The 13,058-nt window shown below is 42.3% G+C and overlaps 1 protein-coding gene across 1 annotated transcript; it reads left to right on the top strand.

Moving 5' to 3' along the window:
- The first annotated feature begins 3,095 nt into the window (after positions 1 to 3,095).
- Positions 3,096 to 6,645, top strand: LOC311341319 (uncharacterized protein). The gene is made up of 7 exons (XM_084466227.1): positions 3,096 to 3,130; positions 3,306 to 3,689; positions 4,623 to 4,778; positions 4,872 to 4,933; positions 5,048 to 5,154; positions 5,329 to 5,381; positions 6,360 to 6,645. The coding sequence occupies exons 1-5, from the start codon at positions 3,103 to 3,105 to the stop codon at positions 5,141 to 5,143; spliced, it is 726 nt and encodes a 241-aa protein (XP_084322353.1). The 5' UTR covers positions 3,096 to 3,102; the 3' UTR covers positions 5,144 to 5,154; positions 5,329 to 5,381; positions 6,360 to 6,645.
- Positions 6,646 to 13,058: the final 6,413 nt, after the last annotated feature.

Here is a 13,058-nt window from a genome sequence, read left to right as displayed (position 1 = left end):
AGGAACGAAGAGACATGGGAGTGGAATGGTTGCGAGGCCGGGGTTGATAAACAGGAGTTGATTATGATGATCCACAGGTGTGTATGGGGGAGAAGGTGGAGTCCGGAGAAGATCCTAGCTCCAGGATCTACAGCAGACACCGTAACAGTGACGTGGAAACTCTAAGCCTAAGAGCACAGTGTACGCTGATACGTGATAACATGACCTGTTACCCGACTGCAGCAAGTGCTACGACCACCAGTGGTTTTAAGTTTTTCTGCTACAGGATGCCTTTGTGGTTTTCCTGTGTACTTCTCAATCATTTATTGTAAGCATGTTCCATTTCCCATTTGTTGAGAGGTGCACAGAGTGTGGTGGTGTTAAAGTTCCAGGAGCGATTTGATCAAAATGCTTGAGACAGACAACATGGACACCGAGTGCAAATAATAAAGGGGTTTACTGAGGACTACAAAGGAGATATGATGGCAGGCTGGGCAACGACAAGGAGGACGGGGCAGCAGGCTGTAGGTCTGAAAGGGTTCAGCAGCAGGTGGGCAGTGGGAAGCAGCGGGCTCAGCCACAGGCCAGGGTTTATTTATTCCAGGGGTTCTCAACGTTTTGACAGCTGAGGGCCAATTTAGGAACCCAAAATTTGACTAATAATTTGACTAATTTGACTAATTTAATAAAACAGAAAAAAATCCCATTTGTAATAATTTTAATGACCAGGTTGCATCTCTACAGTTACATGTATTGGTCTGCGTCCAGTATAAACACATTTTAAATAACAAATTAGGCAAAAAATGGCACAACTTGAGAAAACCTTGAGAAACATTGTAACTAACACACAATCCCTGGGGTTCTCTGCCCCCTACAGTCGGATTTGGGATATAACAGTCCTGTGTGCATTTCAGAATAAAAACTTACTTAGAACAGTCAGTCTCAGTGTGCCTTCCTTTCTTATCAGCATGGACCTTATTCAGGAGCAATTCCAGCTACCAAATCACCACAGGAAAACCTGCAGAGACACACACACACACACACACACACACACACACACACACACACACACACACACACACACACACACACACACACACACACACACACACACACACAGGGATGGGGAGAAAGAGAGAGACTTTTAAAATAGAAGCTTACCAAACAATTCATTATCATCACTAATATCTCATTGCCTGTCATCAATAAGCTTGTCATTAAATCACACAATATTTGTTACTAGGTCAACATACCTTTTTGTATTGGCGTGGGATTTGTGGTGCTGGAAGCCTGGATCTCAGCTTGGATTTGTTGATGGCCATGGTGGAGAAGGTCTTCTCACAAATATATGTGCTCCTGAATAAAGAGACCATTCTGATGGCATGCTGGCGCAGTGCAGAGTATGTCGCTGGGGAAAGTCCTTTGTAGAACTCGATGAGATTCCTGTCACGATATGCTGCTCTGGCCTCGGAGCTCTCCTGTAGGTCGATGAGCTCAAACTGCATTTCTGCAGGCTCTTCCGCAGGGACACACGAGAAAGGATTTTGGAAGAGGTTGATTGACTTCTCGTGGTTCCTGAAGTCAGAGAAGCTCGAATTCCTCTCTTAGTTTTTTTATGAGGTTTTGGTTGTGGTCTGAACGCAGGTGACGCAGAATGTGGCGCCCATCTGTGTCTGTTTCATCTATGAGCGCCTTGCAGGCGGGAAAATGGGTTAGATCTGTCTGTTTGAGCTGTCCCTGCAGCAGTTAAATTTTTCTCTGGAAAGCTTTGACGTTGTCAAATAGTGTGGAAATAAGCTTCCCATGGCCCTGCAGCTTCAAATTGAGATTGCTGAGACAAGTGTTCACATCAACAAGGAGCGCTAGGTCACAGAGCCATTTAGTGTCACTTAGCTGTGTCAAATCCTGTCCTTTTGACTCCACAAACTCTCTTATTTCCTTCCTCAAGTTAAAAAAAACGCTTCAATGTAGCACCTCTGCTCAGCCACCTGACAGCAGAGAAGTATATAACGTCACCAAAATCTGCCTCCGATTGCTCCAAAAAAGTCTTGAATTGGTGGTGATTCAGACCTCTAAAAGTCAATGAAATCCGTCAACGGACGTGTACAGTGGGTAGGGGGCTGCGGCAGAGACTCCAGACCCTTGGGGATAGGGCCTTCTGCGTGTCCGCCCCCACTCTGTGGAATCAGCTCCCCCCCACATCCTCTGTGCCCCTTCCGTGGAGACTTTCAAAAAGTACACGAAAGCACACCTTTCCTCTGAGGCCTGTGGCCTCTAACCCACAACCCCACCCAGCGCCTTGAGCATTGGCCAATGAAATTCAGCGGAAACCATTGTGGTTTCTGCAATGCTACTTTTTGAATTCACAGACACACGCATACACGCACGCATGCACAAACCTTCATACACACAAAGACATCTATATGCACATAACCCCATGAACAAGAACAGACAACATGTCCATGCACACACTATATTGACCAGGATGTGAGAGATGAGGAAGAGATCAAACTAACCCTGAACAAAGGGTTTCTGTGAAAGTACAAAAGCCTTTGCTTATTCAATAGGTTTATGACACTAAGGATCCAGGCTTTACTGCAATGGGTCAGCCAGTGAGCCACAGCAATATTAATTCCAGGTTTGCACCTGGCCAAAACTGCCATAGGGTAGGGGTTTGATTCCCTCTGGGGTCGCCCATGCTAAGAACATATGAAAACACAGCATTGGAAGACGGTTTGGATGAAAGATTTAATTGCATAATATTGAGTAAACATTATTCTTTAATATCATTCTTAAATATGAACATTTGCATTGTACAAACAAAAGAGATGCCTTTATTAAAGTAGAAGTTTAGAAATTCCAATTCTGGTTTGTCGCTATAACTGCAATTTTGTGGTTCAGAATTTGAATAAATGTAATTAAATCTAGAAACAGAATGAAACTCAGGTCATCTCATTGTTCTGACAATCACACCTCACCGAATACGCAAAGAGATAACCGCAACATTTCCACATGGACAGCCAATCACAAGTTGTTTTTAATATCTCCGCCTTCAGTCAAAAGTAAAGTTCAGTGAAAGTATCAAATGTCTTTACTCCTCAGCAGATCATCAACATGAGCTGGATGTATGTCTTTCTTCCTGTTATCTTGGGTAAAATATTAATGTTTACATTTCTACTTCAATAATACAAGAGTTGTATATGATGTCCTGTGTAATGATTGATTGGTATTTGGTGTTTTAAAATCACATTGATATAGCATTATATGTTGCTCCATATTGCTGCACATTTTATCTTATTACTAATTGAATATATTTTTAATTCTAGGTGCTGTTGTGTCCTGTCAGGACGTACTCTCTAACCCAGTAGTGGAGCTGACCGTGAGACCAGGAGAAAACGTTACTCTATACTGTGACTGTAAAGTCTCGGCTAACGTAAATTTTGTTTGGTACAGGAACTGTTCTCATGAAAATCAGCCAACACTTACTCTGAATTGGAAGGACAGAGATCTTGGTATTTTTGATTATGTAGAGAATGGAAACCATTTCTCCCATTTAAATATGCAGTGGAACGATTCGTCAAACTCATTCAACTTACTGATTAAGAACATCACTGATTCTCACCTTGGTCTTTACTACTGTGGAACTGAAACTCAAAACAAGGCAAAATCTATCTACACATATGGTAATACAATCACAAGGATTTTGTTTGGTAAGTGGACTTTTTTTTGCTGTCAAATTCATTATATTATATAAATAGAGAAAACTTTTTACTATAGAAATGTATTATGAATTCAAATTATTATCAGATGTAGGGATAATATGCAAACGTATTGCATGTCAAGAACTTTTAAAGATGGGTAGGAAGTGCTGATTGGAGACATTTGTGCCACTTAATAGATTTACCAATTATACCATTACATTTACATTCACAATTCCTACAAATATCCTGCATTTTTAACTGCAGATTAAAGTGCATGACATTTGTAGAGGCTAGAAAGCGTATTGATTCATTCAACGTTTAATTAATTTATTGTCATTCTTCTATTATATTCAAAAATGTATTTTAGTTATTCATGAAAATATCAAACTAAATCAACCAGCATCCTTCAGCCAAGCTTTAGGCCCTTTCCCTCGAGGCGACTTACCCCCGGTAATGAGTTCACCGACGGGGAGAGGGGGGAGCGACCAGGGCTGAGGTGGGCTCTGATGGTTGTTTAGTGTGGGGGTCTAGAGACACGTCAATGTGGTTCTAGACCCCGGGCCTGACTGCGTCGTGTGGACTGAGACTGAAATCGGCGATGACGGTGGGAACAGCCAATGGGACGAAACAAATGATCCTCATAACGGATGAAGAGGACGTGTTCCCCTGAGATTTGAGTTTTCAGTTTTCAGAGATGGAGCAGATAATGGGACAGTAGTCATCGTGTGTGTACCCCTGCATGCTCCCTGTTGACCACCACTGATCGTCCAGACCAGTCGTATAGTGTCTAACTGCCAAAGTCATTCCCACCTTTAATAGCCACTAGGGGGCGTTCAGGAGTTCTATCCTGAACAATGGTCAAACAAACAGAACTTCTATCAACCAAGATTGTAAAAAGGTAAGAACTAGCACTGCTGATTTGTACACAATGATATGTCCTTAAATATCCCTATGGTGCAGGTGCTGGAGACCCTGGTCCTGCTGGTCCTGCTGGTCCTGCTGGTCCAGACTGTGGACCGTGCTGGATGCTGCTGGCCATCCTGTGTCCCTCCTCTGCTCTCCTCTCTTTGTTCCTCTACTTCCTCTGCAGTCACATGGGTAGAACATCATGTGCTTCTATTCACTGGAAGTCTTTCTGCACTTCATTTGATTGCGTTGTCTCTTGTAATTCTAACTCAGTCTGTGTTTCAGTTCGTGCCGTAAAAGACCGTGGCGTCTCTCAGGAAACGGGACCTTTACCACCGCAACATGAGGTATCTGATAGTACAGCTCTCCCATTAAATGATATAAACACCCTGTTCTATTAAGAAGTGTGCTCAGTAGTTGTACTGTCCTAATGTCACGTTGTGTCCGTCTCTCACACGCAGGAGGAAAACTACAGCCGTGTGTTTTATGCTGTGTTGAAAACTCCACAACACAAAGGACCTCACAGCTTCTCCGCCCGCAGTACGAGTGGGGTTTGAGAGGCGGATTGGTTAGGGTTCCACCACATCCACACAAAAACACAAGGTCACACACACAAACACCCACGCATGCAGGCACACACATTTTTGTATATATTGAAATGACCTTGTGATTCTTATCATTTTGATACCTTAAAGTTTATACAACTTTTTTTTATTTTTTTTTTTAACCTTTATTTATTCAGGAAAGATCCATTGAGATTAAAATCTCTTTTTCGAGGATGTCCTGAGGAAACAGGTACAAGCAAACATACACAACACGTTCAAGGTAACAAGAGACATTTGACATCAAAAACAAGCAGCACAATTACAGAATTAAGTTAATTGTCACAGGTGCAGCTGGTGACTAAAAGTTCTGAGATTGAGCATTTGAAGCAAGAAAGAGGGATGAGAGAGCCCAATCTCAGCCTGGTTTGTAGGTCATTCCACGACCATGGCCCAAAATGGGAGAGGGTCTTCATCCCTAACACGGTCCTCATATGGGGGACCTTAAATCGCAGCCAACTGTTGGCTCTAAGATTGTGTGGCAATTAACTTGGATTAATTGCCACACAATCTTAACTTGGATTAATGCACTGTGTATTAGACAAAAACATTGAAATACATTTGTATATCATTGTATACCCAAAAGTAAGCAGTCTAATAATTACTATTTTAGAAATAAATAAAGTCCAAAAAGTATCAAAATGCATTTTCTTTTTTAAATACTTGCTTTCCTTCTTGATTTGAGTCAGTAAAAATAATAATTTTAGGTACATTACAGAGATACAGATGTACATAATCATATTTACTTTCAGGTCATATTCCTCCTATTAAGTCCATCAATGTCCGACTAATACTCTCCTAAGAAATCACTATGGGATAGATTATATCTCAATCGCAATATATATGAATATACAGTATACTGTATGTTCATAAATTAATAAAACCCTGAGAAGTAAAACATATTACCGGAATGCCAATTTATTAAAACTTCTCGATCGAGGTCATGTTGCTAACGGAGACCAGAGGTTTGCGTTGTTCAGCTAGAGGATGCTAGCGTGGTTTTCCTGTTCCTATTCCTATTCTCAGTTTATTGTCTTTTTTTCATTGAGGTGTCACGCAGCTCAACAACAACCATTTGGTTGTTGGTCGGAGCACCGCCTTCCTCACATCCTCTTAGTGTTGATGTCTGCCCAGCTGCTGAACTCTGACAGTTGGACTCTCTTCTTTTTAGGTCTCTGAGAACGTAGAGGGATATCCAGTGTCGCAGAACAAAGGCCGTCTTCATCCTGAGAGAGACAGTTTGACATCTCTCCTGCTACCTCCACAATATAATTGTAGGAGCCAGAACGAAGAATGAGAAAAGTTTCTTTCATTTGGCATTTTTGTGTTTCTCTGAGTTATCTCCCTCTAGTGGCTGGACCATGCGTGTGACCTGGAAGTCTATATAAGGGCGACCCTACCTGGGGGGAGGGGCTGGAGCAGGAAGACAGTCTTTGACCTTGTGCCAGAGAATAGGACTAACCCTATCTTTGAAATCCTTATTTTGAGTTACCGGCAAGAACTTTTGAATTTTGTATTTTCATTGAGTCTAATTAAACCATTTGGAATTGTTCATCCTTAAACCACACTGGACCTGAATTTCTTTGGATTTAATATGTCTGGTATAAGTGTCAGACGATTGTCTGAATTCACCAGTGTCAGTATAGCTATAACTACTTACCATGGATGGTTCTCACATGTATGAAGTTAAAACCACAACCACTAGGAATTTAAGGAGGGGACAACTAGGAACTGGTTGAAGCGGTTCTGGAACCTGATTTCCTGAGTTCTATTTCTTGAGTCAGGTGTTGTCTGATAAACTCTGGGGTCTTTAGAGGCTGGAGTTGGTACAGGGTAAAGATGTGGAACAAAATGAGTGCTCATGCAGTTGTTGCTATTTTAATCTTAATCAATCTCCTTTTCTTACACTAGGCCCAAAATAGATCAAACTATCCATACATACGAAAACAATACCCATACATACGTAGGCACGGACAGAAACATTCAACTTGCATTATGCAACTTTGGAACTACAAGGTTTCTCAAGAATAAAATGCGCCCATCCACAAGTCGTGACAAAACGCAGGACCAGGGTCTACAGCACCTGGGGAATGTGTATCATTGTTATCTTATAAAATTTGTTGCATAATTGCAGAATATTCCATTTAATTTACATTTGTGACTTTGCAAAAACACAAGCATGCAAATCAATAACAATGTCAGTACAGCTCTTATTTTTTAATCTTTGAACCAGGTGAAGGATTTTTCTGTTATCTTGCTATGATTACTTAAAGCTATGTCGTCTCTAAACCAAGCGTATACAATGGGTACGTTAGTCCAATTCACCACATTGGAGAGAGTAGTCTCTGCTCCCTCCTCCCCAAACCCCAATCTCACGCGGGTTGCCATGTTGACGGCACTGAACAAATATGGGTGCAAGCCGAGCCAAACGTTTGCAATTGATTTATGTTTTGCTGTGCTCTAAACTATCTCTATCTCCATCTTAGTCTCCATCTAAGTGCAACTCCAAGATGAACCCGTGTTCTAGCACAGCTCTGGTCAGTGAGCTCAAGGCTTTTTGGGTCGAGTAGAATCTAAGACAATCTCAGTTGATCCAGTTATTTAGCTTGATCCCATGGTCGCACCCCGGCTGCTGAGTCGCCTGGAACCCGGGCTGGGTGGAGACGCTCGAAGGCCCTGATAAGGGCTGGACCCAGGAGGTCCAGAGTGGGGTGGTGTTGTAGTCCTCTGGACCCAGGAGGTCCAGAGTGGGGTGGTGTTGTAGCCCTCTGGACCCAGGAGGTCCAGAGTGGGGTGGTGTTGTAGTCCTCTGGACCCAGGAGGTCCAGAGTGGGGTGGTGTTGTAGTCCTCTGGACCCAGGAGGTCCAGAGAGGGGTGGTGTTGTAGCCCTCTGGACCCAGGAGGTCCAGAGTGGGGTGGTGTTGTAGGCCTCTGGACCCAGGAGGTCCAGAGTGGGGTGGTGTTGTAGTCCTCTGGACCCAGGAGGTCCAGAGAGGGGTGGTGTTGTAGTCCTCTGGACCCAGGAGGTCCAGAGTGGGGTGGTGTTGTAGTCCTCTGGACCCAGGAGGTCCAGAGGACTACAACACCACCCCACTCTGGACCCAGGAGGTCCAGAGTGGGGTGGTGTTGTAGTCCAGTCCGAAGTGCTCCTCATGGGGAACATGGACACAGTGTGTGAGTGTTAATAACAGTTACGCCTCTTGTCTCTTGTGGTGCGTGTGTTTGTGGGTTTGTCTTGTTTTCAATCTTCCCCACAGGTACCTCCCCTCCTTTGTTCATGATTGGAACCAGGAAGTATTGAAGCCACACACAGAGGAAGGTTATTTCTCTCTTTCGCTACATGGGGTTAGTACACGGACTGGTAGTCGGACTGGACACAGGGATAGCTTGAATAACTCAATTAGGCTACAGGCCAAGCACGAATACTGACTCGTTATTTCTATATTACGAAAAAATATATTTTGTTATATTGAAAAAAAAAGTGGTGCGAGTCCCTTCAGTCGTCCTTTATCAAGATGGACAGACAAGCTAAAGGCCAGAGGTGTCCTACTGTAACCGTCTCTGACCTAAAGGCCAGAGGTGTCCTACTGTAACCCTCTGACCTAAAGGCCAGAGGTGTCCTACTGTAACCCTCTGACCTAAAGACCAGAGGTGTCCTACTGTAACCCTCTGACCTAAAGGCCAGAGGTGTCCTACTGTAACCCTCTGACCTAAAGACCAGAGGTGTCCTACTGTAACCCTCTGACCTAAAGGCCAGAGGTGTCCTGCTGTAACCCTCTGACCTAAAGGCCAGAGGTGTCCTACTGTAACCCTCTGACCTAAAGGCCAGAGGTGTCCTACTGTAACCCTCTCTGCAGGCACAGATCTCTTACTCTATTGTGCTTCACTCTTTGGGGAGGTAAAGAAAATCAATCACAATCTTCTTTTTCTTTTTGACATGAAATCTTACCACTAGACCTTACCACTAGAGGTCAGGGTGAATAGACTGATCTATCCAGCAAACATCTAGGTGGACACTCCCACTTGTGATGTCACTAAGACACAGGGCAGGTTTTGAAACCAGTTGAAATGTCCATTCACAGACACACCTGGTAGGGGCCCTTTGAAGAAAAAGAAAAGCATTATCTTTCACAGCAAACTACAACTTGTGTTTTTGAACTAATATGAATGATGACATTCCTACTACTACTAATACCAACACTAATGACAATAACAACTCAAAATTCAATCAAATCAAAAATCTAAAAGTCTTTGCCTTGCTCTGGTTCAACAAACATTCTGTATGAAAACCACAATTATCTCAAACTCTCACACTTATCACAAACTTAACTATCACAAACTAAAAAAGCCACATCTATTTGAATATTGAAATGTACTCCTGCTCAATCAATGTTTATCCTAAGCTTCTGATGATTTATCTTTACCCAGAAGCTAATTGGTTAAGGTTGGTTAACGGCTTTATGGCAAACAGAGAAGAAAAGGGGCAGAAACCCAGCTTTGTCTGTGTGAGCGGCCTGTGAGCGGCTGGATGATGGACAAGAGAAAGATGACGACGACATCCAGGCTTCCCACTTTTCCATTGATTTATTATTACTGTGACAAATAACAGCACATATAACAACAGGCTGTAATATCCTCACATAGCCACAAGGGAACAGGACCAAATATATAAGCTGTATTAACCGCACATGGCCACAAGATGGCAGCACACATAATACACTAGGAGGCGGCTAGCCAATCAGAGCACATTACGCACACAAGCAGGGGAGGGTAGAAACTCTACAGGCAGCGTATCTATCATATATCCAGCTAAGAGTCGCTCCACGCGTGAATTATACAATTCCTCTCCTTTTGCTTCATAGATAATAGACCAAAACCTAGACCAAATAAAGTGAGTTAAAAGCGATCCTGTGTCGGCGGCCTTCTTCCTCAAAGAACACAACATTACAGTTTCCGTAACAGTCACAGGTTAACAGAAGAGGGGGTCAGAGTTACCACCAGCAGCCCAGGCAGATGGTAAATGGCGCCTTATATACCAGGCCACCGGTAATTATCCCTGGCCTCTTCTACTACAGAGGGAACATAAAAATATCATCGCATGGCTATCTCACACCACACATTTAGAACACCCCCTCCTCCTATCCCGCCACTTGGTCTCTCCCGGAACCCTGGAGCAGACAGGTAAGTGTTAACACACACAACTTCACTTGGTACATGTACAGCACCCACTTCCACCCGATATTGCCCCACACATATTTACCCGTCCCACTGCACACGCTTCATACTATGTTCTTCTTTCCATTACAGTCTTACATCCGCACCTGGCCGAAGCCATACAATCATCTGCGGCCACACGGTCTAATAAATAACTCAATCCCTATTCAATAAATAGAGTAATTTAAATATCTGTATAGACTGTGCAAATACGCAATGTGCAACTGTACTGTGCAAACTTTGGCAAATAAAGTGCTATTGTGACTAAAGTGCAAAGTGCTGTTATTCCTGTACCTTTAAGTGATTGTGCAAAAGAACAATTACCCACATGTGCAAAATATACCAGTAACGAACTGCCCTTCGTTACAGTCTGGGATGGTTATCTGACAGGAAGAACAGAGTGTGTTGTTTGTTGTTGCCTGATTCTACAGCGATTACCCATCGTATTAACACAAACATGTGTATATGAGGCAAGAGAGATTAAAGTCAAGAAGATGTGTGGCTCAAGCCTGGAGCTTCGACAGGATCTCTCCGTTGACCTCTCAACCTTCCCACCTTGCAAGAGGGTCCTCTTACAGCACATGAATAGAGTAAACTTTCAAGTATGCACCTGGAAGAGGTCTCATGAGCACTACCCGGAAGTCCCAAGCCCGCTCAACCATGGACTTCTAATAAACACAGAGACAGGCAAGCTAGAACCACTATGGTTTGAGGGCGACGTCATCCCCAAAGCCCTTGTTGATGTCTTAGCAGAAAAGGATTCAGATGAAGATGACTTGACTGATGAAATCCATACGAATATAGTTGAAGATGAGGAAGAGGAGGAAAATGATGATTGAGAGTTCATATTCTACTCTTATACAATACACTAACATGACCAGTTGTCGAAGTACAGCATGGATAAGCAGCAAAAATATCTAAGAACCAAATAAATGTTTTCTATTTTATGTTTGAGCTGTATTTTTGTTTCGGCATTTGGCTATAAAGAACGTTTACTCTATTGAAGGTTGGCTTTTTGATAACAGAATGCACACTAGAGTCATCTTTATTCACTTAGCAGTACATAAGTCAAGTCTCAACTCTAGTTTAAGATATTGTTCATATGCAAAAAAGATATGCTTGATCCCATATTGAATGGTAATGCATGAAAGTTATATTTTCTCAGATTTGAGGTACAGTGGAGAACTTTGGTCATAGCAGCTGTAATCCTCTAGATAGAAAGGTCATCTTGGAATTAAAATGAAGCTTATAAACTCAAGAAGTTTTTCATGTAATGTCCTGAAAGAGTTTAACATTTTAATATTTGGATTGTTTCTGTAACTGAACTCATGCAGAAGCAGAAGTGGTTAAAGAAAATTACGGAAGAACAATACAATCTGCATTTCTTGCAGATAATCTAGTGAATGCTGATAGTTGATAGGAAATTGCAAAGCATTGCTGAATATGTAGAATTGTGAAATTAATTCTCAATTCTCCCACATCATGCAGTGCAACTTTTATAGGAAGTACGACAAAACTAAATGAAATAAGCGTGGACTTATATTTCATTTTAAAAACAACTGACCATTGTGTCCTCATATTGTAAACCTAACAAAATACACCTAACATACTGAAGTTCATCAAAATCAACGCAATTGTGGAGAGAAACGGGTCAAATTATATCATGCTGTCAAATGGGGGTCCACCTGTACACCCCGTTACTCTGGAGGTTGCGTTATAATGATGTGCGCTATAGCAAAGGTTAATTGATCTGTTTTTAAGAATTTGTATGAAATGTAAAATCCAAATTGAATTAAAAAGGTAAAAAACAAATAAATACAAATGTTGATTGTAAAACTAATCAGTGTTATCATCATTTTTATATCTTCATAATAGGCAGTTTGTAATGAGGCAACCCCTGGAGCCAGTAACCAAAACTACATACTTGATTGCCAAGCTGGCAGCTTTGAAGAGTTTATGTTGAGTCCTGTTTAGACTATGTATGTTAGACAGTTTGTGTGTGTGTGTGTGTGTGTGTGTGTGTGTGTGTGTGTGTGCGTGTGTGCGTGCGTGCGTGTGTGCGTGCGTGCGTGCGTGCGTGCGTGCGTGCGTGCGTGCGTGCGTGCGTGCGTGCGTGCGTGCGTGCGTGCGTGCGTGCGTTGTAGTAGCAGTAGTAAAGAGAGAGAATGAGAAGGAAGGTTTGTGTGGGGTGGACATTTGCTACTGTCATATGCTGCACTGTCTCTCTTGCATGATTTACTGATGAAGCATCTCACTTTCCTTGACCTCTTTCACAACATGTGACACTACGTTTGGCACATTGTATGGGTCACTTCTTATATATTCATAACAAGGTAATACAATGTGTAATCAAGTGATGACTGATGAACAGTAACGTAAATGCTAAATGCCCTAATACCTGTTGATACTACAACAATGCAAAGTATAGGCTCTTAACCTTGCAGTGCACATATCATGTAAGATTTGATTTCTCAATTTCTTTGCACAAAACTCTGCAGAAAGTGCCATTTAATGGTTTGGTCAAATCCCAATTCAACCGCTGGTAGTGGTAGTAGTAGTAGTAGTAGAAGAAGAAAGAAAAAAAAAAGAGAGAGAGAGAGTATCTGGAGCATGGATCTGATAAGTCATTGTTCAGCAGAACTGGGTATAAAACAC

This window comes from Micromesistius poutassou (assembly GCF_964030765.1).
Source record: "Micromesistius poutassou genome assembly, chromosome: 3".
In the NCBI taxonomy this organism is placed as follows: Eukaryota; Metazoa; Chordata; class Actinopteri; order Gadiformes; family Gadidae; genus Micromesistius; species Micromesistius poutassou.
Note: the sequence above shows the minus strand (reverse complement) of the source record. Positions and strands in the feature narration are given on the sequence as shown.

What these genes read in the sequence shown, in the direction of transcription:
- LOC311341319 (XM_084466227.1), top strand. Translation starts at nt 3,103, where the DNA reads ATGTATGTCTTTCTTCCTGTTATCTTGG. An exon ending in AATCACAAGGATTTTGTTTG is followed by an intron (nt 3,690 to 4,622) that starts GTAAGTGGACTT and finishes GATATGTCCTTA; the next exon opens with AATATCCCTATGGTGCAGGT. An exon ending in CTTTACCACCGCAACATGAG is followed by an intron (nt 4,934 to 5,047) that starts GTATCTGATAGT and finishes TCTCACACGCAG; the next exon opens with GAGGAAAACTACAGCCGTGT.